The sequence below is a fragment of the Cnephaeus nilssonii genome (assembly GCF_951640355.1).
Source record: "Cnephaeus nilssonii genome assembly, chromosome: 20".
Lineage (NCBI taxonomy): Eukaryota > Metazoa > Chordata > Mammalia > Chiroptera > Vespertilionidae > Cnephaeus > Cnephaeus nilssonii.
Window position 1 is genome coordinate 34,493,750 of NC_137091.1, and position 23,593 is coordinate 34,517,342.

General features: G+C 45.5%; 1 protein-coding gene across 2 annotated transcripts in view; it reads left to right on the top strand.

Annotated features, from left to right (window-relative positions):
• Window positions 1-23,593, top strand: part of LSM14A (LSM14A mRNA processing body assembly factor) — an 84,511-nt gene that overhangs the window by 6,423 nt on the left and 54,495 nt on the right. For both annotated transcript variants that reach the window (XM_079800422.1, XM_079800421.1), the window contains exon 2: window positions 22,677-22,840. In XM_079800422.1, coding sequence (XP_079656548.1) covers window positions 22,677-22,840 — 164 coding nt within the window. The remainder of the gene's footprint in view (window positions 1-22,676; window positions 22,841-23,593) is intronic.

The window sequence follows — 23,593 nt, forward strand, 5'->3', positions numbered from 1 at the left end:
GGTCCCGGGCGCCAGTGGCCGTGGCTGTGGCCCAGGAGAGGGACAAAGCTGCCTGCCCTGCGGTCCCGAGAACCAGCAGCTATGCCTGCGCCTGAGGCTCAGGAGAGGGACAAGCCGCACACCCCACAGTCCCGGGTGCCAGCAGCTGCGGCTGCACCTGCAGCCCGGGAGAGGGCCATGCTGCCCGCCTTGAGGTCCCGGGCACCAGTGGTTGCGCCTGTGCCTGTGGTCCAGGAGAGGGACAAGCCACCCACCCCGCGGTCCTGGGCACCTGCAGCTGTGGCACAGGCAAAGTCGCCCGCCCACGATCTGCGGCTGTGGTCAGCGCAGGCAAAGCGTCCTGGGTCCTGGGTGCCTGTGACCGGCCGGAGGAGGGAATCCTAGGTCCTGGGTGCGGGGCAGAGACGGGTGATCAGGCCAGTAGGAGAGCAGTTAGGGGTGATCAGGCAGGCAGGCAGAGGTGGTTAGGGGCAGTCAGGCAGGCAGAGGTGGTTAGGGGCAGTCAGGCAGAGGGGTTAGAGGCTAGCAAGCAGGCAGGCAGGCGAGTGGATCTTGGATTGCAAGAGGCAATCAGACATCCCCCAAGGGGTCCCGGATTGGAGAGGGTGCAGGCTGGGCTGAGGGATCCCTTCCCCCCATGCACAAATTTTGTGCATCAGGCCTCTAGTCAACAATAATACTTAGAATCAGATCTTTTAATTCTAGTCAATCTGGTGGATATGTAGTTGTACCTGGTTTCAATCTCCCTAATTACAAATGAGGTACACACCTTTTCATATCTTGGTCATTTGGATTTCATCTTTCATGAAATGCCTTTGAAATTTTTTGACCATTTTTCTATTGAAATGCATGTATTTTTCTAGAGTTGGGTCTTCTGAATATGAATCTCTTGCTGGGTGTATTTGATGCAAATAATTTTTGTTACTTAATGGTTTCTTTTGGTGAACAGAGAATTTCTTCATTTTGATACAGACATGTTTATCATTGTTTTTCTTTATGGCTAGTGTTCCCTTCCCTCCTTCACTCCCTCCCTTCCTTTCTTCCTTTGTTTTTTTACAGGAATTTTCCCCTCTTCTAAGATCATGGATATACTTTGATGGTCTTTTCAAAATGTTTCACTTTGTCTTTTCACATTTAGGTCTACAATGCACCTGAAATTGACTTTGTGTATGGTGTGAGATATTTAAATCTTTAAATTTAGTAAGGGATTCACTTTGTTTATATGGTCCACATTATAATTTAAGTCCTTTACTTTGATATCTACATATATACAAGCCTAAGCAACTGAATGACCAGTAGCTATGATGCACACTGACCACCAGGGGGCAGACAAAGCAGGAGCTTCCCTCTGGTGGTCAGGTGTTTGGCCCCTGGTGGTCAGTGTGCCCCCACAGCCAAACTCCTGCAGCCGGCCAACCTCCCATGGTCCCTCCCCCTGATCACTGGCCAGGCGGAGGACCCCACCCATGCACAAATTCGTGCACCGAGCCTCTAGTTACTTATAATTTAAATTTATCTGGAACTATAAAATATTCTTGAAATTTTGGCTAGTTATGTTAGATGTGGTATATAATTAGGGTGACCATATGGCCTTGTTTGCCCTGGTGGAAAGTCCTTGTTTGTGCTTGTGGTCTGGCATAATTATTAGAGCATCCCTTTTTTAAAAATATTTTTATTATGTTTTTTAAAATTGATTTTGAGAGAGAAACATCAATCGGCTGCCTCCTGCACACTCCCTACTGGGGATCAAGCTCACAACCTGGGCATGTGGCCTGACCAGAAGTTGAACCAATGACTTCTTGGTGCATGGGACGATGCTCAATCTACTGAACAACACCAGCTAAGCAGAACATCCCTTTTCTCTCTTGAAAGGATTTTAGTTTGGGTGATAAATTGTTTGGTCACACTATAACTAATAAAAAACCTAACCCCAAATGTATTGCTGAATGGATAATGTACTTTATTTTTTGCTAGAGATTTTACAGATTAGCTCTTAATTCTATAAAAATGAAATTAGGTAAGTTTGATAGGCTTTGGTACTCAGAATCTTCTAAATAAATGTCAGGAAGTCTTAAAGACAACCTAGAACGACTTTGATGTCTGAATTGTAGTTTGTCCCTATCACATCTCTGAATGTATTTTATTCCTAGCACTGATCATGACCTACATGTAATCTTCCTTGCTTATTTGTATGTGTCTATTATCAGTCTTCACCTTCCCTCCCCCATAGAATGAGCTCCTGGGATGAACAAATGTTTCTTTAATGTAAATGTAAACCCTTTAGCATTTAGTTTGTTAACCTTGTAGAAATCTCTTGGGCATATCTTCAAATAATACTTTTCCGTGTTCACAATTGTATTTCTTTTTAAAATTAATACACCTAACATACATTGCCCCCTCCCCTTCCAAAAAAGTAACCAGTTTTGGAGAATTGGGGTACAAGAGGATATAATCTCTGAGAAAATTTATATTATTAGGGAGACAGTTCAATCTTATGGCTCAAGCTCAATTATAATTTCTTTTTTAATCTTTTCAAAATTGACTTCAGGGAGAGAGAGAAACATCAATGTTGAGAGAGAATCATCAGTTGGCTGCCTCCTATACACCCCCACCAAGGATCAAGCCTGATACCCAGGCATATGCCCCAACCAGAAATTGAACAGTGACCTCAACCACAGCCACACCAGCCTGGCTCAATTGTAATTTTCAAGAATCAGTTCAGAATATTTGAGGGACTTGCAAAGTTGTGACATACATGAATTGTTTGTGGAATATTTCCAGTTATATATGTGAATATGATGCTCAAGCATATACTAGATCCTGGATTCCAAGAGATTCCCCCCAAAGTGGAAGCTCCATGAAACCAGGATTTTTGTCTCATTCATTGTTCTATCCTTAGTATCTGGTACATAGCATGCTCTTGGCAAATATTAGAATAAATGAAAGGATATTTGTACTTACTGAAGATTTCTAATTATGGGAATTTCAAAGTTCAAGGAAGTACACATTTCTTGTAAACATAAATTTTAACACTGTTTAAATGGGCTAAGATGAATGAAATTTATATCTAACATATCTAGTTAGCTGTACCTGGATAATCCACTACTCAGATGAAAACCAGATTGCCACTGCAGTGGGAAAAGAATCTTTGTGAAGCAGAATCCTCATATAGTAAAAGCCTAATATGCTAAGTGTCCGACCATTCATTTGACCAGTCGCTATCATGCACACTGACCACCAAGGGGCAGACACTCTGGCCAGTAGGTTAGCTTGCTGCTGGGGTCTGGCCGATTGGGACTGGGTGAGATGGGCTGAACAGGCCCTGGAGCCCTCCTGCGGTCCCTCCCTGGCCCCGATTGTGGGCCGGTGGGGTCCCTTGGCCTGGCCTGGGCCCTTGCAATCCGGGACCCCTTGGGGGGTGTCAGAGAGCTGGTTTCAGCCCAATCCCCACAGGTCAGGCTGAGGGACCTCACCAGTGCATGAATCTGTGCACTGAGCCTCTAGTGATTTTATATCCTATCTAATAAAGAGGGAATATGCTAATTGACCATCACTCCGTCACAAAGATGGCTGCACCCACAGCTGAAGCCAAGTTCCCATAAGGAGCCTTAATGAGCAATCAACAGGGACCTGAGGCTACGCCCTCCCCTGCCCCCACCCAGGGTCATATCCCCCCACCCAGCAGGGCTTGACAGGGGACTTCAGGCCGCGCCCCCACCCAGAAGGGCTTGCCAGAGGACCACAGGCTGCGCCCTCCGCCCTGGTGTCAGGCTCGGGGACCTCAGGCCATGCCCCCCGCCCCAGCACCGGGCCAGGGGACCTGAGGCTGCGCCCCCCTGCCTGGCTGGGCTTGACAGGGGACCTCAGGCCATACCTCCCGCCTTGGCACCAGGCCAGGGGACTTCAGGCCATGCCCCCTATCCGGCGAGGCTTGACGGGGACCTCAAGGTGCACTTCCCATCCTGGTGCTGGGCTAGGGGCCCTCAGGCCGCACCCCCCACCCCAGCACCAGGCCGAGGGACCTGAGGCTGCGCCCCCTGCCTGGCTGGGCTTGACAGGGGACCTTAGGCCATGCCCCCCACCCAGCGGGGCTTGACGGGGGACCTCAAGGTGCACCCCCAGTGCTGGGTCAGGGGAACTCAGGCCGCGCCCCCTACCCAGCGGGGCTTGATGGGGGACCTGAGGCTGCACTCCCCTGCCAGTAGGGCTTGACAGGGGACCTCAGGCCATGCCCCCCACCCAGCAGGGCTTGACGGGGGACCTCAAGGCATGCCCCCTGCCCCAGTCTGGGCTGGGGGACCTCAGGTCATGCCCCCGGTCCTGGCGCCGGGCCAGGGGACCTGAGGCTACATCCCCTGCCCGGTGGGGCTTGACAAGGCTGGGACTGGGGCCACGCAATTTCTAGGCGATTCCAATGAAGACGGGGGAACGGCTGGGCCTGGGTCTCACGCGATTTCTAAGCACATATGGGTGGGCGGGGACTTGACTCTGGGTCCCATGGTGCATCCCAGACTCTGACAGGAGGAAGGTTTTCATATACATTTTACTAGTTTTCTTTATCTCTGATACTTCTATTATAGATAAAGGGCAAATAGCAATATTAACTTATTTCCTCTAATTAATCCCATTTTAATGTGCACAAATTTCGTGCACCAGGCCTCTAGTATATATATATAAGCTAGCTGCTTTTAAAATGGTTTGTCCTTAAAATCAAGGGATTTATGGAGGAATATAAAAAAGGGTAATAGAGTATTTCCATAATTATCTTCTAAGTGTTGCCCATTGGCATAGCTTACCCACTTCTTGATTGTTAATTAGCTACTTAATCATAAATTCTAGTGAGAGAGTGGGAGAGCTTGACATGATGGATGAAATACCTGTGAAGTGCTGTATTGATTTCTTGCATTCTCACAGGAGTGGGGGACCTAAAATTAGCAGTTCATAAAATCACTACATAGAATGTCAAAGATCTAGTGAAACTTCAAGCTGTAATTTCTTTTGATTTGCCCTATTTAATCAGGTTGCCAGAACTTGGAGCCTTGGAAACAGTTTATTGTTGCAGTATAGTCCATAGAAGTACTTGGTAATTACGAGAGTCTGAAGCCAGGTGCCAAAACTAACTGTATTTTCCAGTGGAGTAAAATAAACCATGAATCAGAAGTAGAGAAAACAACATAAAGCCTGAAGAAAATATAGTAGTAGAAGAAAAGAGTAAAAAATCTTATCTTGTTATATGCATGACATAATAACAGTAAGTGCAGGTGATTTAACCTGAATGTATTACTCCATGTAGAAGATGCTCTCTATAGGGATAATTTATGTTTTATTTTCTCTATGCTGCTTTAAAGTATCACTTTAATGAACCGTTTTTAAAACTGTATGTCATTGAAGTAAAAAATCATAATGGGCAAAGTGTGAGTCTGTAACATATTTTATTCAACGAGGTTCTTATTCTCATTTTGTAGAGTGTTTGTTTCTGGAAGAAAATGTGACCCAAAAGGCCAGTTGAATACTTGGTAGCTCTTTGATCTTGCACAATTTATTTAACCTTAGCTTTAATTTATTTTTTAAATAATACCCATATTTCAGAGTCATTCTGAAAATTAAATTAGCATCAAAAGTAACTAGTTTATTGTAGCACTTAATAGAGTAGCTATCTCATTGTTAATTAAATCAACCTAGACATGCTATCAGTTTCACTCTAAATAATATATTCACTAACCCCATAGTCATACTATATTTCCATAGTTCATTCCATTTTTCTGCATGACTATTCCATTTCTTCTGTTTTCCTCATACCTCCACACCTCCTCCCCTATCTTTGCTTTCAGTCTGTGAACGTTGCTTCCTATTGAATAGAGAGAAAAAAATAGCAAACATGCAAATTTTGATGAGCTTGTCCTACATGTACCTAGTTACCTGCATCTGTGCCCAAAACCTCAACCTTGTCTCTCAATATAGACAAACTGTTCTTCTCTCTAAGGCCACCCTTCACTTGTACAGTAGGTGTCATCTTCTCTTGATGATTCAAGAACATTGTTCCAGCAATTTTCCACTCCTATATGTTCAGCTTTTCCTTCTCTACCAGATTTTTTCTATTTACAGATAGGCTATTGTTTCACCCATATTAAAAACAGCAACAACAAAACACTACTATTATTAACAGCATTTCCATCTTCCAGGTCTGTCCTTCCTTTATACCAATACTTCCTGAAGTTTTCTGCACCACCTGTTTTTATTATTGTTTGAACCCACTTTATTTAGGGTTTTTATTCTCACAAGAAACTTCTTATCAAGGTTACCAAAGACTTCTGTGTTGCTAAATCTATCCTCAGTCTGCTTGACTGATCAGCAATATACTACACAAGTGGTCTTTTCACCTTGAAACATTTTCTTCACTTGACATCATCCTGATTTTGTCTCATATCTCACTGGTTGCATCTCCATCTCCTTTGTTGATTCTTCAGTTCTTAAACCTCTAAATGTTGGAGAGCTCCAGGGTTAGTTGGTTCTTTCTCTCTTAAAAAATTACTTACACTCTGGCCAGTATGACTTAGGTGGTTGGGCATCATCCCATGCACCAAAAAGGTCACTGGTTCAAATCCCTGTCAGGACACATACCCAGATTTCCGGTTCGATCCTTGGTCAGGGTGCATGTGGGAGGCAACTAATGGATGTTTCTCTCTTCTTCCTTCTCCCTTCCTCTCTCTCTAAAGTCAATGAAAACTAGAAAAATTATTTACTTACTTTATCATCTGTATTCTTCTCTTGATCTCATCTAGTTCATAGCTTCAAATACTATCTATACATTACTGTTATCTCTAACCTGGACCTCTTAACTCCTGATTTGTACAGTAAATCCTCACTTAAGGTTGTCAGTGGGTTTTGTGACTTTAAGTGAAACAGTGTGTAATGAAACCAATTATACTGTAGGCTAATTCATATAAATAAGAGTCAAGTTCCTACAACATCAGTGTTCAAATGAAAAGATATTATTCTAGAACCTGCTATGTATCAAACTGCCTCATTAACATCACCTGGAGGAATGTCTACTGGCATCTACTATTCCACATGTCCCAAACCTGTTTCTCCATTAGGTTTCTAATTGAATGACAACTTATCTTTTAGTTAGTAAGACCAAAAAACCTCTGAGTCATCTTTAATTCTTTTGTTCCTCTCACACCTCATATGTTTCTGATTCTATCAGTTCTACTTTCAAAATACATCCAGAATTTGACCTCTTACCACCTCTACTGCTCTATTCTGGTCCATTATCTCTTACCAGTATATTTATAGATATCCAGGGGTTCCTGTTTCTTGTTTACAGTGTTGGCCTTTTACTTAATTCTCTTTTCCCCTCAATATTTCTTGAGTGCATCATTATCATTGTAAAAACAAAGAACATGGAATGTGTGGGTGGCAAATTTTCTTAGTGAACCTGTGGTTTTCTTGATTACTTGATTGATTGGTCAGCTATATTATTCCAAATTCAGAATCTTTTTTCTATAGAACTTTGAAGTTATTGGTTTGTTGCCTTCAAACATTCTAGTGTTGCTGATGCCAGTGTAATTCTCAGTCATTTTCTCTCTGGAGATTTTATTCTTGGAGTTCAGAAGTGTTGCAACACTGGTGTGTGTTTTTCCTGAGTGGTTCTCTGAAGAGTAAATCTGAAGAGTCAGGTCTCTTTAACATAATAAATTGTCTGTCTATCTCTCTCTAACTGTGACTCTTCCTCTTTATGACTCTCAGATTAGTTTCTGATTTGTTTCCGTCCCTCCCACCCCGTGTGTGTGTGTGTGTGTGTGTGTGTGTGTGTGTGTGTGTGTGTGTGTTTCAATTTTTATTGAATGCATTTATCTTCTTTCCTTATGTCATATATTCATATCTTTGTCTCTTGGTTTTATAGTTTGGGAGATTACAAGGTAAAACCAACCACAAGGAATAATGCCCAACTGAAAGCAGTTTCAGTCAAGATTAAATTTAGATTGCAGATTAGACACACTTTTCCTTCTTGTTGATAAATCCTAGTAAAACTTTATGACAGTGACTTCTTTTAAAAGGCATAAACCCATAAAAGACAGAGTCAATTTTCACAGGAGACAACAACAACACAATTTTGGAGGCTGAAAAGCAAATGGATGAGTTTAAATGACTTCTTAGCAGAATTGAGAAAGCTGCAATATAAGGAGGCAGTGGGTAAAGCCAGTAAGTAACTAGATTTCCAACCAAACTTCTAAAAGGCTCAGGAATTGGCATCACCAGGTGCTAATAGAAACTAAAAGACTGAAGTAATTAGGGGTAAAGATGGAACTAAAAACTGGAAAATTTGCCCTGGCTGGTCTGGCTCACTGGATAGAGTGTCAGCCTATGGACTGAAGAGTCCAGGGTTCGATTCCAGTCAAGAGCACATGCCTGGGTTGCAGGCTCCATCCCCAGTGGGGGGCGTGCATGAGGCAGCCGATCGATGATTCCCTTTCATCGATGTTTCTATCTCTTTCTCCCTTTCCTTTCCTCTCTGAAATCAATAAAAATATATTTAAAAAATAAATGAAAACTGGAAGATTAACTCAATTGGTTTCAGTAGTGGTGATATTTCCAATCCCCTCTTGCATTTTATACAATTGGATAGCTACTCCTCTTGAACTCTGGTACTCTCTGGAGAGCATAAGAGAGATTCTGGAGAAACCTAAACACAATTAAGATCACAGATAATCTACCACACTAAAGATAGCCTGAAGCAAATGGGGAAAAATAGAGGGAAAGCTGGTATCTGGCTGGTGCTTATTATTTGATAAGCTATTAATACATGAGAATTACTGAGTGCCAACTATGACTACATGCTAGACACTATGCTTTGCTAGGAAACAAAAAAGCAATACAGACCAAGGTTCTTGAGGATACTGCATCTATCATAAGGTTCCTTTGAACTGGGATGGTCTTCCCCTACTCTTTACATGGCTGTTGAAGAAGTGAGCAATGCAACATATTGTGATAGAAGTCACAAAGGAAAGAGAAGAACAGCTCTGGAAGGCTCAAGTGCCAATGAAAATGTGTCAGATAACAGATTCAGGGACCCCTACCCCCCAATTCCCTTTTCATTTAGCTTCTGATAAATTTATCTTATTCAGTTTGTCATTTTAATGGCAGGCTAACAAGTCTTGAGTTTTCTTGGGAGCCATTGAAAGAGTTTAGCCAATAAAGTGGCATTCCAAAATACAGCTTTAGGAAATTTGTGCAAAATTTTATTGGGGGTGAGGGTGGAAGTTGACTATACAGTAGTGAGGTCAGTTGGAATCTTTTTTTTTTTTTTAACTTTTTTTTATTGATTTCAGAGAAGAAGGGAGAGAGATAGATATAAACATCAATGATGAGAGAAAATCATTGATCGGCTGCCTCCTGCATGCCCCCAACTAGGGATCAAGCGCCCAACCCAGGCATGTGCCCTGACCAAGAATTGAACTGTGACCTCCTGATTCATAACTCAATGCTCAACCACTGAGCCATGCCAGCCGGGCTCAATTGGAATCTTTTAAGAGAAAATGTAGGCCTAAACTAGTTAAAACAGAGAGGAAGGAACAGATACATGAGAAATTAGGAGAATGGGTTGAACTTTTAAAAATTGACTGGACAAGCCTGGCTGGTGTTGCTAAGTGGTTCAGCATTGACCTATGAACCAGAAGGTCACAGTTTGATTCCTGGTCAGGGCACATGCCCGTGTTGCAAGCTTGGTCCCCAGTAGGAGGCATGCAGGAGGCAGCCAATCAAATTATTTTCTCTCATCATTGATGTTTCTATCTCTCTCCCCCCTCTCTTCCTCTCTGAAATCAATAAAAATATATTTCTTTAAAAATTGGACAAGGAACAGAGAAGAATTGGGCAGTAGTGCATATAGTGGTTTCTATGAACCAAATTAGGAATGGATCAGGAGGGAATCAGGTTTATCCTTTTGGATTTTGCTTGAACATTATTTATCCTGCAAAGCATTCCCTGATTCTCCTAGATAGGAAGTGTTAGGTGCACCCATGTTCTCATTTTATCATCTCTTTTCTGTGTGTTCTTATCAGCTTTTCTTACTGTTTCGATATCTTTTCCTTCATTATATATGGCAAATTAACTATTTGTTGATCACATGAAGGGTTATTCTGAAAATTTTCCTTGGTCAGAAATGCATAGTGGAATAACTTAATATTTCATAGAAAAAGACAGTGTGATAAATGAAGACAGTATTAAGGATATTGTGTTCTCTCAGATTGGTAATAATGAGTGTAAATCACTTTTCTTCTGCCATTCTATGATTTATAGAAATGTTTCAAGATCTTTCTTACCTACAATTTCATAGAGATTCTTCTAAATGTGTTTTTACATTATTAATTTTGTTATTGTATCACCATCTAAATTTTTACATGTTTTTTTCATTTGTTTTACAATTCTCTCTTCATGCCTCTCTCCCTAAATTCTTAATTATCATTAGTAATTATTCTCTTACACAGTCTGAAATTCCCATGGTTGAGGAAAAGATATGTCCGAGTAAATCTACATGTATTAGTAATTCAGGGGGAAGAATCTTGTATGGAGGAAGCAAGTGAAGTTGCAAATGAGAGGAGCTAATTAACTGAGCAAGGTCTCAAATCTATAAGTATGGGAGATGACTCTGGGTGAAAAGAAATATAGGGGTTCTACAGGCAGTGTCCCTTGGTGGGGGCAGGGTGGAGCTGGAGGCACTGACTTATCCCTGTTGCCACTTGCTTTGTCCCTGTGGCCACCTGCCAGAGCTTGGTGAACATGGGAAGGGGAAGTCCTTTAAGTTCCTAGAAATTTTAGATGTCAAGAATATTTCCTGTGCACAAGACTTGGTATTATGTGGTTCATTAGGATCTGTTGTAGCTGGCCTTGGACATTTTTTATTAGATAGTAGAATTAAAAGATCATGTAGTGTTGGAGTAGGAGGATTTATCTTGGTGACTATACGATGCTGGTTCTATTGTAGGTATAATTATGCAAACCTAAGAATCCAGAAAAGAATCGCCAGAGAAGGAATTAAAAGTAAGATTTTATGTGAAAGTACCCACCTTGGTCCTAAAAGAAAGCAAACCAACGGCCACAGCAGCAATTGAGTGGAGTTTTGAGCATAGAAATCCAAATACACTCACTGAAGTCAGTGTGAACAAAGTAGAGATCAACTATGTAAAACATCATATGTACCATAAGAATGCGTTCAATCAAGTAAATGAAGTATATGTATGTTGTAAAAAAAAGAAAGGAAGGAAGGAAGGAAGAAATATAAATAAGGGTCTTTCCCAGATGACTGCAAGGAAGCGTGAAGAAAATATTATTTCCACATGGAAATATCACTGGTAGAGGTGTGTGTGTGTGTGTGTGTATGTGTGTATAAATATATATTTTTAAAAACAGCAATTTGTTTATCACTCATTTGTTGGTGGAAGTTTGGGTTGTTTCCCACTTTAGGCTATTATGAGTAAGTAGAGGCTCATTGTACGAAATTGTGCATGGGTAGGGTCCGGCCAGCCCGGCCCCAATCAGGGCAGATCGGGGCTGGGCCTGGTGGGAGGAGGAGATGGCGGGAGGTTGGCCAGCCAGCCTGCCCAGATCGGGGCTCTGATCAGGGCCTCCATCAGGGGCAGGCCGGCTGGGGGAAGGGGCTGTAGGTGATTGACCGGCAGGCCCCACCCTTGATTGGGGTTGGGGGCCCGATTGGGGGCAGGGCCGCCCATTGGGAGGGGCTGTGGGTGATGGGCTGTGGGTGATGGGCCGGCCAGCCCTGCCCCCGAAAGGGGAGGGGGGGCGATCAGGGGTGGGGCCGGCTTGGGGGACTGGATACGGGCCAATCAGGATGGTGGGGGCCCATCGGGGATGTGGTGGCCAGGGGTGGCTACAGGAGGTTGGCCAGCCAGCCCTGCCCCTATTGAGGTGGGGTGGTGATCAGGGGTGGTGCTGTCCAGGGGTGGGGGGAGCTAGAGGCCAGTCAGGGTGGTGGGGGCCCATTGGAAACATGGCCGGCTGGGGGGAGGGGCTTTAGGAGGTTGGCTGGCCAGCCCCGCCCGCTATTGGGATGGAGGGTGTGATCAAGGGTGGGCGGCCAGGGGGAGGGACTGCAGGAGGTTGGCTGCCCAGTCCCACCCACTATTGGGGTGGGGGGTGTATCGGGTGGGCTGGTCGTGGGGAGGGACTGTGGGCCTATCGTGGTGGGGCGGGCTGATCGGGGGTGCGGCTGGCCAGGGGGGAAGAGAGGGGGCATTTGGCCGGCAGGCCTGCTCTTGATCGGAGTGGGGGAGTTCAATTGGGCAGGCCGGCAAGGGGGGGTGGCGAGGTTGGCCGATGGCCCCACCCCCTGATTGGGCCAGTTCGCTGGCCACAGTGGGCATGATAGCGACCGGTTGTTAGGTCATTATGGCCATTACAATATAGACTAGAGGTCCAGTGCACAAAATTCATGCACGGGGGTTCCCTCAGCCTGGCCTGCACCCTCTCCAATCCGGGACCCCTCAGCGGATGTCCGACTTCCTCTCACAATCCAGGACTGCTGGCTCATAGCTGCAGGGGACCATGGACAGGTGGCTTTGCCCAGGCCGAAGCCGCTGGTGCCCAGGACCATGGGGCGGGTAGCTTGTCCCTCTCCCGGGCCACAACCACAGCCGCTGGTGCCTGGGACTGTGGAGCATGTGGCTTGTTTCTCTCCCAGGCCGGGCCGCAGCCGCTGGCACCCAGGACCACGGGGTGGGCAGCTTGCCTCTCTCCCTGACCACAGCCTGGCTGGTTCCCATTCCTCTCTCGCGAGCTCATTTGTTCCTGGCTGGTCCTCTTGCCTCTCTCCCCAGTGTTGAGTGTCTGAGCAGTGAGGGCGTGATGAAGTGAGGGCTTGACGCCTATTTGCATATTAGCTCTTTATTATATAGGATTATATAGGATACTGCTTTAAACATTCATGTGCAAGGTTCTTTGTGGACATAGGTTTTCATATACAGTATATGAGTGAAATTGTTGAGTCATTTGGTAATTCTATGTTTAATTTTTTGAGGACCACCAAGCTGATTTCCAGAGCAGCTGCATTCCTATTTCTCCACATCCTTGCCAGTATTTGTTATTTTCTGTTTTTATTAAAACCATCTTAGTAGTGAAGTGGTATTTTATTATGGTTTTGATTTGCATTTCCATATTTATTTCCTTTGTTGCTCATGTTTGTAGTGTAAAATCTTAAGAATTTGTTGTCAAATTCCAGGTCATAAAGACTTATTCTTATGCTTTCTTGTAATCATTTTATAGTTTTGGTTCTTAGCTTTAAGTTCTTGAACCCACTAAAAGAAAATAAACTGTGTTTCTTCTCTATTTACCAATTTACTTTTAGTACATCTTACCATAAAATGTATGGTAGTTTTACCCACATCAACCAATTCTCCAACTCCCTGGACACCTACAGTTCAATTCAATTCTAAAGTATCAGATTTCACAGGTTAAGCACTTAGCCCCACAACTGTTCCACCCCTGCCACCTACTTCACATGCCAGTACAGAAGGGACCTATACTTCTAACCAACTAGCTATAAGTTAAGGGTTCCCATGACTCCCTCCTTGGTTTGGTCATTTGCTAGAATAGTTCATAGAACTCAGAACAACAGTTTCCTTATTACATTATCAGTTTATTATAATAGGGTGCAACTCAGGAACAGCTGGATGGAAGAGGTGCATAAGGCAAGACAAGTGGGAAGGAGTGCAGAGCTTTCATGACTTTCCTACCCTCTCAGCACCTCCACATGTTCACCACCCTGGAAGCTCTCCAAATCCTGTAGTTTGGGGATTTTTGTGGAGGCTTCATCATGTAGACATGATTAGTTATCAACTCAATCTTCAGTCCCTCTCTCCTTCCCAGAGGATGGGAAGTGAGGTTGAGAGTTCCAAGCTGCTAATCTGGTAACCAGCCCCTTTCCGGAAGCTATCTAGGAGCCCACGAAGAGTCTTCTCATTAGAGCAAAAGATGTGCCTGTCATCCAGGAAATTCCAAGAGATTTAGGAGCTCTGTTTCAAAGACCAAGTATTAGAACAAGATTCACACTCTTATTATCTTTATTTCTTTGGAAACTACGAAGGTTTTAGGAACTCTAGCAAGGAGCTGGAGACAAAGACCAAAATATATGTGTGTCTTATTTCACAATATCATGCCCACTTTGAGCTAATTTTTAAAAATATCTTTTTATTGATTTCAGTGAGGAAGGGAGAGGAAAATAAACATCAATGATGAGAATCATTGATTGGCTGCCTCCTGAACACCTCCTACTGTGGATCAAGCCCACAACCCTGGCATGTACCCTGACTGGGAATCAAACCATGACTTCCTGGTTCATAGGTTGACGCTCAACCGCTGAGCGACACTGGCCGGGCTGAGATAACCCTATCTAATAAAGAGAGGATATGCTAATTGACTGTCACACCCTCACAAAGATGGCGGCACCTGCATACAATAAGGAAGGAATATGCTAATTGACTGCCACACCCTCAAAGATGGAGGCACCCACAGCCACAAGATGGCGGTGCCCAGACCCCTCAGCCCCGCCAGGGCGGCAGGCACACGGCATGACTGGGCTCACTCTCAGGCGGGTCCGGCCGCTCCGCGCGCCTGCCTCCGGAGTCCCCTCAGCCCTCTAGCTGCCCAGGGCTGGCCTGAGGCACAGGCAAGCCTCAGATGGTGGCTGCCCAGCTGCCCAGGGCCGCCTGAGGCTCAGGTAACCAGGGCCGGCCGAGGCTTGCGCTGCCGGCAGTGGCAATAGCAGAGGTGTGATGGGGGCGTTGCCTTCCCCTGATCACCGGGTCGCCTCCCACCTCTGAGGGTTCCCGGACTTGAGATGGGGCAAGCTGGGCTGAGGGACCCCCCTCCAGTGCATGAATTTTTATGCACAAGGCCTCTAGTCTGTATATATAAAAGCCTAAGCAACCATTACAACTGAACAACCAGTCACTATGATGCACACTGACCACCAGGGGCAGACACCCAATGCAGGAACTGCCCCCTGGTGGTCAGTGCGCTTCCACAACCAACCTCCCCCAGCCGGCCACCCTCCCACGGCTCCTCCCTCTGGCTGGCAGGCCCCGAGCTGGGACAGGAAATTGGGGGTTGGTGGCAGCGGACATGGCCCCTTTTTCAGGGGGGCCGAAGGCTGGCTCCCTTGGGGCCTGCAGCCAACTTCCCATGCTCTGTTCCTCCCCCCGGTCAGCAGGCCCCAATCGGCCTGCCACCCTCTTGCTGTGGCAGTGAGGGAAGGAGTGGGGGGTGGAGGCGGGGAACTGCACAGTGGTAGGGCGCCGACGATGGCGGCGTCCGTTCCTTCCACGCCCAGCTTGGCAACCATCGCCTCCTCTCCCGACCCCGCTGGGGCCTTCGTGCCCCAATCAGCCTGGCCCTGATCGCCAGCCAAGCCTAAGGATCCCACCAATGTATGAATTTTGTGCACCGGGCCTCTAGTTTTTATATATGGAGTAAGGTAGGTTCCAAATTCATTCTTTCGTATGTGGTCATCCAGGTGTCCCAGAACCTGTTTTTAAAGAGACTATTCTTTCCCTTTTGGGTGATCTTGGACCCTTGTCTAAAACCGGTTTGTTTGGCTCAGTGGCTAGAGCGTCGGCCTGCGGACTGAAAGGTCCCAGGTTCGATTCTGGTCAAGGGCACGTACCTTGGTTGCGGGCACATTCCCAGTGGGGGGGGTGCAGGAGGCAGCTGATCAATGTTTCTCTCTCATCGATGTTTCTGGCTCTCTATTCCTCTCCCTTCCTCTCTGTAAAAAATCAATAAAATATATTTTAAAAAAATAAAAAATAAAATCAGTTAGCCATAGATGTTTGGGTTTATTTCTGGACTCTATTCCATTCCATAAATCTGTATGTCTATCTTATGCCAGTACCACACTGTTTTGACTATTGTAGCTTTATAGAAAGTTTTGAAATCTGGAAGTATGGGTCCTCTTAACTTTTTCAAGGTTCTTTGACTATCCTGGCTCCCTTGAAGTTACATATGAATTGAGGATTGGTTTTCAATTTCTGAAGAAAAGAAAAAGAAAAAAGTTCATTGCAATTTTGATAGAGATTACACTAAATCTGTAGATAACTTTAGAAAGCATCATAATTTTAAGTCTTCAAGTTCAATAACATGATGATTTTCCATTTATTTAAGTGTTTATTTCAGCAAGGTGTTGTAATTGTTTGTGTGCAAGTATTTCACTTCATTAGTTAAATTTATTCCTAGATATTTTATTTTTTTGAATACTGTTATAAGTGGAATTATTTTTTAAATTTCTTTTTCGGATTGATCATTGTTGCTATGTGTAAACACAATCAATTTTTGTGTGTTGGTGTTGTAACATTGCTAAATTTATTTATTAGCTCTTGTAGATTTTTTAAAATGAATTTCATGTCTTTCCTATACATGAAATCCTGTCATCTTCAAAAAGAGATAGTTTTACTTCTTCCTCTCCAATTTGGATACCTATTATTTCTCTTGCCTGGTGGTGCTGGCTAGGACTTCTGATACATTGTTGAATAGCAGCAGCGAAAGTGGGCATCCTTGCCCTGGCCTGCTTGGCTCAGTGGATAGAGCGTCCACCTGCGGACTGAAGGGTTGCAGGTTCGATGCCTGGGTTGCGGTCTCGATCCCCAGTGAGGGGTGTTTCTCTCTTTTCCGCGTCCAGCACGGAAAAGGAACGGGTCCGGTTGCTGAGTGGAGGAGCTGGGGATTAAGAAATAAAAGAAAGAAAGAGAACAAGATGCAGAAATAGAAGCAAGCTGGGAGCCATGTGGGACGCCATTCTCTGAGGAAAAGCAGCGAGGACAAGCCCATGCAGCACATTTATTTTATACCCCCAAATACCAGGAAGTATCACCAAAACTTAGGATCAAAGGAGCTTATTTGCATTCTTAGGTAGGCCCTAGCATTCCTGGTGCTTGACTGGATTTACATATCTAGACCCGCCCCTGTCGACACCTGGGCTGATATGAAGGCCAAGCTGACAACATGTCCAGCCTCATTGGGGAAGCATGTTCCCAGGACGTGGCTCTGCCTATCAGTTCAGCTGACGATAATTAAAGACATGCCCATGTGCCTTCCCAGGTGGCCCTCTACACCACAGTGTGTGGTGTGCAGGAAGCAGCCAATCAGTGATTCCCTGTCATCATTGATGTTTCTATCTCTCCCTCTCCCTTCCTCTCTGAAATCAATAAAAATATATAAGAAAGAAAGTGGGCATCCTTATCTTGTTTCTGATTTTAGGGGAAAGCTTTCGGTCTTTCATCATTGAATATGTTAGCTGTGGGTTTTTCATATATGTCCTTCATGTTAAAAAAAGTTCCCTTCTATTCCAAGTTCACTAAGTGTTCTTATCGTGAAATTGTGTTAGATTTTGTCAAATGTTTCTCTTCTTAATTAAGATGATTGTGTGGGACTCCCCCTTTCAGTCTATTAATGTGGTATATTATACTGATTTGTTGAACCACCCTTGCATTCTTAGGATAAAATCCCAATTGGTCAAGGTATATAATTTTCTAAATGTACTGTAGGATTAGTTTGCTAGTATTTTTTTTTTTTTGAGAATTTTTGTGTTCGTATATTCATAAGAGAGATTGATTTATAGTTTTCTTATGGTCTCTGTCTGACTTTTGGTGTCAGGCTAATAATGTTGGCCTCTTAGAATGCGTTAAGTGTTTCCTTTTCTTTTTTTGAAGGAGTTTGAATAGGATTGATTTTAATTCTTTTTTTTAATGTTTGATAAAATTCACCAGTAAAACCATCTGGTTCTGGTTCTTTGGAGGTTTTCGATTACTAGTCCAATCTCTTGTAGGTCTGTTGAGATTTTTTGGTTTTTTTCTCTTGAATCATTTTGGTAATTAGGAATTTTTCTGTTTCATCTAAATTATCTAGTTTGTGTTGGCATACGATTATCTTATAAGCCTTTTAATTTCCATAAGACTGGTAGTAGTTAGCATCCTTGTTCTCATTTCTGATTTTACTTATTTGCATCTTCTCACCTTTATCCTTAGTCACTATATCTAAGGTTTCTATATTTTGTTGATCTTTTCAGAAAACCAACTTTTGGTTTTGTTGATTATTTTTCTGTTTTGTTGTTGTTGCTCTTATCTGTGTTATTTACTTTGCTGGGTTTGGGGTTTATTTGTGTGGGGATTTTTTCTAGTTTCTTAAGGTGTAAATTTGGGGGTTTTTTTAGAATATAAAGCAGTTAATCTATCTTTTGAATATGTGGTTATTATCAGTCCTTGGAAAGCTATGGAGCTTCTCTATGATTTTGTAGAGGAAGGAAGGGCTTTGACTTTTCCCCTCCTCTGCTTCAGGATGAGCTAATCTATTACTTTGGAGGGCTGGGACATTACACATGGTGTGGTGGTGGTGGTGGTGGTGGTGATCCTGAGGTTAGGAGGGAGATTAATTTAGTTGTAATTTTCTTAGTAGTCCTGCTTTTTCTAACTCTTTAGCCTTCCTTTTGGATAAAGGACAAAATGTAAAACGTTGCTACTTACTCCTGCCCTGATACAGTACTGTTTGGCAACCAGGAGAAAGGGAATTTCAACTTCTTTTCCACATCTGTGCCCCTGTCCTCATCCACCAAGTTGGTGGGTACCAGTAAAACTTTCTAAGGACATTCTACATACGGTTTCTGTGATTCCTCTTCAGTTCAGAGTAATTCATTCAGCATCTGAATGATTCCTAACAAAATTTCATGGTATGAGTTTGAGATCATTTCCTGGCCTGGGGATACTTTTAACTTTTTTTATTAGTTTAAGGGAGGGATATTCTTCTGTAAACCTACACCTATGCCACCATCTTGTATGGAAATCTCATAAGTACTAGAAAGAACTTTTAGGATTAAAAAAAGGCATTATTTAAACTGAAATAACATTCATCTTCAGTCTAGCTTTGGATCAATTCTGTGGAAAAAATGCTTACGTTCAAAACTTGGCACAATGTTGAGTTACTTCCTCTAGGATGCTCTTTAAATGGATAATATGTGATCTTTCAAACTTTCTTATTTGAAACTTCTATATGGATGCATGCATTTTCAGAACTTTCGGATTTTGTGGACTCTGTAAAATCTTCACGCACTGCCCTCTCCTCCCCACCCCCACTTCCTCTGACCACACACACAGGAAATATCACATAGGTTTCCAATTTTTTATTTTGCTGAATGAGGACCTTAAAAATAGATCAAACAATGAAAATAAGTAAACAAAAAATAAATCAACACTGCCTCTCACCACAAGTACCAAAGATATCCTCCTATCTAATAAAACAGTAATATGCAAATTGACCGCACCTTCGCTACACCCATAAGCCACGCCCACCGGCCACGCCCACCGGCCACGCCCACCGGCCAACCAGGAGCAAATATACACGTTAAACCAGCAAAGATGGCGGGGGAAAGGGCAGCACCCATGTCAGTGAGATCCAAGCCATGATGGTGGACCAGGGCAGGCGGCGTGGGTTAAGGCCGGCAGCCGCCTGCCCAGGTCCGCCATCACCAATCACGGACCTGGGCAGGCGGCGTGGGTTAAGGCCGGCAGGCGGCTGCCCAGGTCCGCCATCCCCGATCGCGGACCTGGGCAGGCGGCGTGGGTTCACGCCCGCTGCCGCCTGCCCAGGTCCGCCATCCCCGATCGGGGACCAGGGCAGGCGGCGTGGGTTAAGGCCGGCAGCCGCCTGCCCAGGTCCGCCATCCCCGATCGCGGACCTGGGCAGGCGGCGTGGGTTCACGCCCGCTGCCGCCTGCCCAGGTCCGCCATCCCCGATCGCGGACCTGGGCAGGCGGCGTGGGTTCACGCCCGCTGCCGCCTGCCCAGGTCCGCCATCCCCGATCGCGGACCTGGGCAGGCGGCGTGGGTTAAGGCCGGCAGCCGCCTGCCCAGGTCCGCCATCCCCGATCGCGGACCTGGGCAGGCGGCGTGGGTTCACGCCGGCAGCCGCCTGCCCAGGTCCGCCATCCCCGGTCGCGGACCTGGGCAGGCGGCGTGGGTTCACGCCGGCAGCCGCCTGCCCAGGTCCGCCATCCCCGGTTGCGGACCTGGGCAGGCGGCGTGGGTTCACGCCCGCTGCCGCCTGCCCAGGTCCGCCATCCCCGGTCGCGGACCTGGGCAGGCGGCGTGGGTTCACGCCCGCTGCCGCCTGCCCAGGTCCGCCATCCCCGATCGCGGACCTGGGCAGGCGGCGTGGGTTCACGCCGGCAGCCGCCTGCCCAGGTCCGCCATCCCCGATCGCGGACCTGGGCAGGCGGCGTGGGTTCACGCCCGCTGCCGCCTGCCCAGGTCCGCCATCCCCGATCGCGGACCTGGGCAGGCGGCGTGGGTTAAGGCCGGCAGCCGGCTGCCCAGGTCCACGATCACAGATCACGGACCAGGACAGCTGCCTGCCCAGGTCCATCACTGATCTCAGAGCTGGGCAGGCAGCGTGGGTTAAGGCCTGCAGCCGCCTGCCCAGGTCCATGATGAGGGATCATGGACCAGGGAAGGCGGCGAGGGTTAGCGCCCGTAGCTGCCTGCCCAGGTCCGCCATCACCGATCTCGGACGAGGGCAGGCAGCTTGGGTTAGTGCCCACAGCCGCCTGACCAGGTCCTGGATAAGGGCTTCGAGTCAGCCATTGCCAGTGGCAGCTGACTTAAAGCCCCTATCAGGGATCATGGACCAGGTCAGGCAGTGTGGGTTAAAGCCCACAGCCGGCTGCCCAGGTCCGTGATCACCGATCTCAGAGCAGGGCAGGCAGCGTGGGTTAAAGCCTGCAGCAGGCTGCCCAGGTTCACGATCATGGATCACAGACCATGGCAGGCGTCATGGGTTGGCACCCGCAGAGGCCTGCCCAGGTACCGGATCACGGATCCAGGTGGCGTGGGTTAGCACCCACGGCCGCCTGACCAAGTCCCCGATAGGGACTTGGAGTCTAGCATAAGGAAAAGAATAGTCAGCAAAAGCAGGAGACAAGGTTTCATAAGTTCTCCCCCAGGTCACCACTGTTCTCTTATACATTTTAAGTATCCCAGACTTTGCATGATGGGATTTGATTTGAATTACGCCTGATAGAGATTTCATGACATGAATTGTAGGCTCATTCTTTCTTTTTGTGGTTGCCTGACTGAGAAAGGCCTTGGAATGAGAGAAGGCACTTTTATTTTCCTTTTTCATTCTTTAGAGGCTGAGGAATTACAGTTATATGAAGAAGTTAGTGAGAGAATGAAAGTCTCATGCTGTATTATTCTGTAAGTTTTATCATGTGGACTATCAAAAACTTGGTGGGATCCTTTTCAAGAGGTGTTACAAAAATTATGTTGAAATTAACATTCAAGAGTAAAAGGAGAGAAGTGAGTGGTGGGTAAAGGAAAGAACTTTGTCCTAGAAACCAAATAGAAGCCACATAAACCTTCAGATTCTTACTCATTGTGCTTTGGAGGTATCCTATCTAATGAAAGAGTAATATACAGATTGATCATCACTGCAACACACAATATAGCTGCCCCCATGTGGTCAAAGATCCTGCCCCCATGTGGACACAAGATGGCCACCACAAGATGGCCAGCAGGAGAGGGCAGTTGGGAGGCACCCAGCCTGCAAGGGAGGGCAGTTGAGAAGGACTAGGCCTGCAAGGGAGGGCAGTTGGAGGTGATCAACCCTGCAGGAGAGGGCAGTTAGGGGTGACCAGGCCGGCAGAGGAGGGAAGTTGGGGGCAAACAGGCTGGCAGCAGAGTGGTTAGGGGCAATCAGGAAGGCAGGCAGGCAAGCAGTTGGGAGCCAGCAGTCCTGGATTGTGAGAGGGATGTTCGACTGCCCGTTTAGGCCCGATCCCATCGGGCCTAAACGGGCAGTCGGACATCCCTTGAGGGGTCCCATATTGGAGAGGGTACAGGCTGGGCTGAGGGACAACCCCCCTCCGTGCACGAATTTCGTGCACCGGGCCTCTAGTATATAATAAAAGGCTAATATGCAAATCGACCAAATGGCGGAATGACCAGTCACTATGACATGCACTGACCACCAGGGGGCAGATGCTCAATGCAGGAGCTGCCCTCTGGTGGTCAGTGCACTCCCACAGGGGGAGTGCCACGAAGCCAGAAGCTGGGCTTATGGCTGGCAAGCACAGCGGTGGTAGCGGGTGCCCGCCTCCGTAGCAATGCTAAGGACCCCTCGGAGGATGTCCACAGGAAGTGGGCCTAAGCTGGCAGGTGGACATCCCCTGAGGGGCCCCGGACTGCAAGAGGGTGCAGGCCAGGCTGAGGGACCCCACCCCCAAACCCAATGCACAAATGTCGTGCACCGGGCCTCTAATCTATAATAATAAAAGCATAATATGCTAATTAGACCAGAAGCTGGGACTGCCGGCAGCCAGGGGAAGGGAGGCCTACTCTTCCACAAATTTCGTCCATTGGGCCTCTAGTAATAAATAAAAATCTAGGAAGAGCACAATCTTGTAATATAGTCTTTATTTACATTGAATACATTTAGCGCTAGGCAAAACTCACTTTATTTTCCTTTTAAAAAAATTATTTAGCTATAAATTAATGAGTACTTTCTCATGGGTGACATTTAAGAACTGCTGCTTAGTACTTGGAACAGTACACTTATAAGAGGTACTACCTGAATATGATGAGTAGGCACAAATCTCATATCTTCTGTTTTTTTACCAGTTCGGTCCTTTGGTACAGAAGACAGACCAACAGATCGTCCAATACCACCTCGAGATGAAGTCTTTGAATACATTATATTCCGCGGAAGTGATATTAAAGACCTCACTGTTTGTGAGCCGCCAAAACCACAATGTTCTTTGCCTCAGGACCCAGCTATCGTTCAGGTAACTGATAATAAGTTTGTCTTGGCATTCAAATAAACTTGATGCACATGGCTAGCTTGGCTCTTGCCATTCCTGGGTTTTTAGGATTTTGTTTGTTTCTCAATTGAATGCCCATATATAGCTTACCATTTTCTATTTCCCTAGATACCTAAAATACCTGGATAATGTTTTGTTTAGGTTTTTCTCTCTAGATCATAAGAAACTAAATAAAGTCTGAAATAGCTAATGAATTTATTTTTATCGTAAAATATTTTCTAATTTCAACATCAGTTAAAATGTTTATCGAGATCTAATTATATAAGAAGCACTATTCAAACCACTACACATAAAAGTCAATCCTCACACCACCCTCTGAGCTTGTTATTATAATTATTCTCAGTTTTTACAAGTGAGATTGGGATAGAGCCACAATTTGAACAAACCCAGGCAGTTGGCTCTGGAATCCAGGATCTGTGCCAATATATTAATTCTCATGTGATTCATATTAAAAACCAAGATGGTGATGGCTACTCTTAGGTAATATTAGTTTGGAGGGAGAGGCGTAAAATCACATTATACGTTATATAATATGCATGCAACGTTATATAAGATAGCCAAACATAGCACTGGCCAAGTGGCTCAGTTGGTTGGAGCGTCATGGTCAGGGCACATACAAAAGGCAACTGATTAGTGTTTCTCTCTCGCGCGCGCGCTTGTTCTCGCTCTCGCTCTCTTTCTCAAATTAATAAAATAAAAAAATGTGTCCTTGGGTGA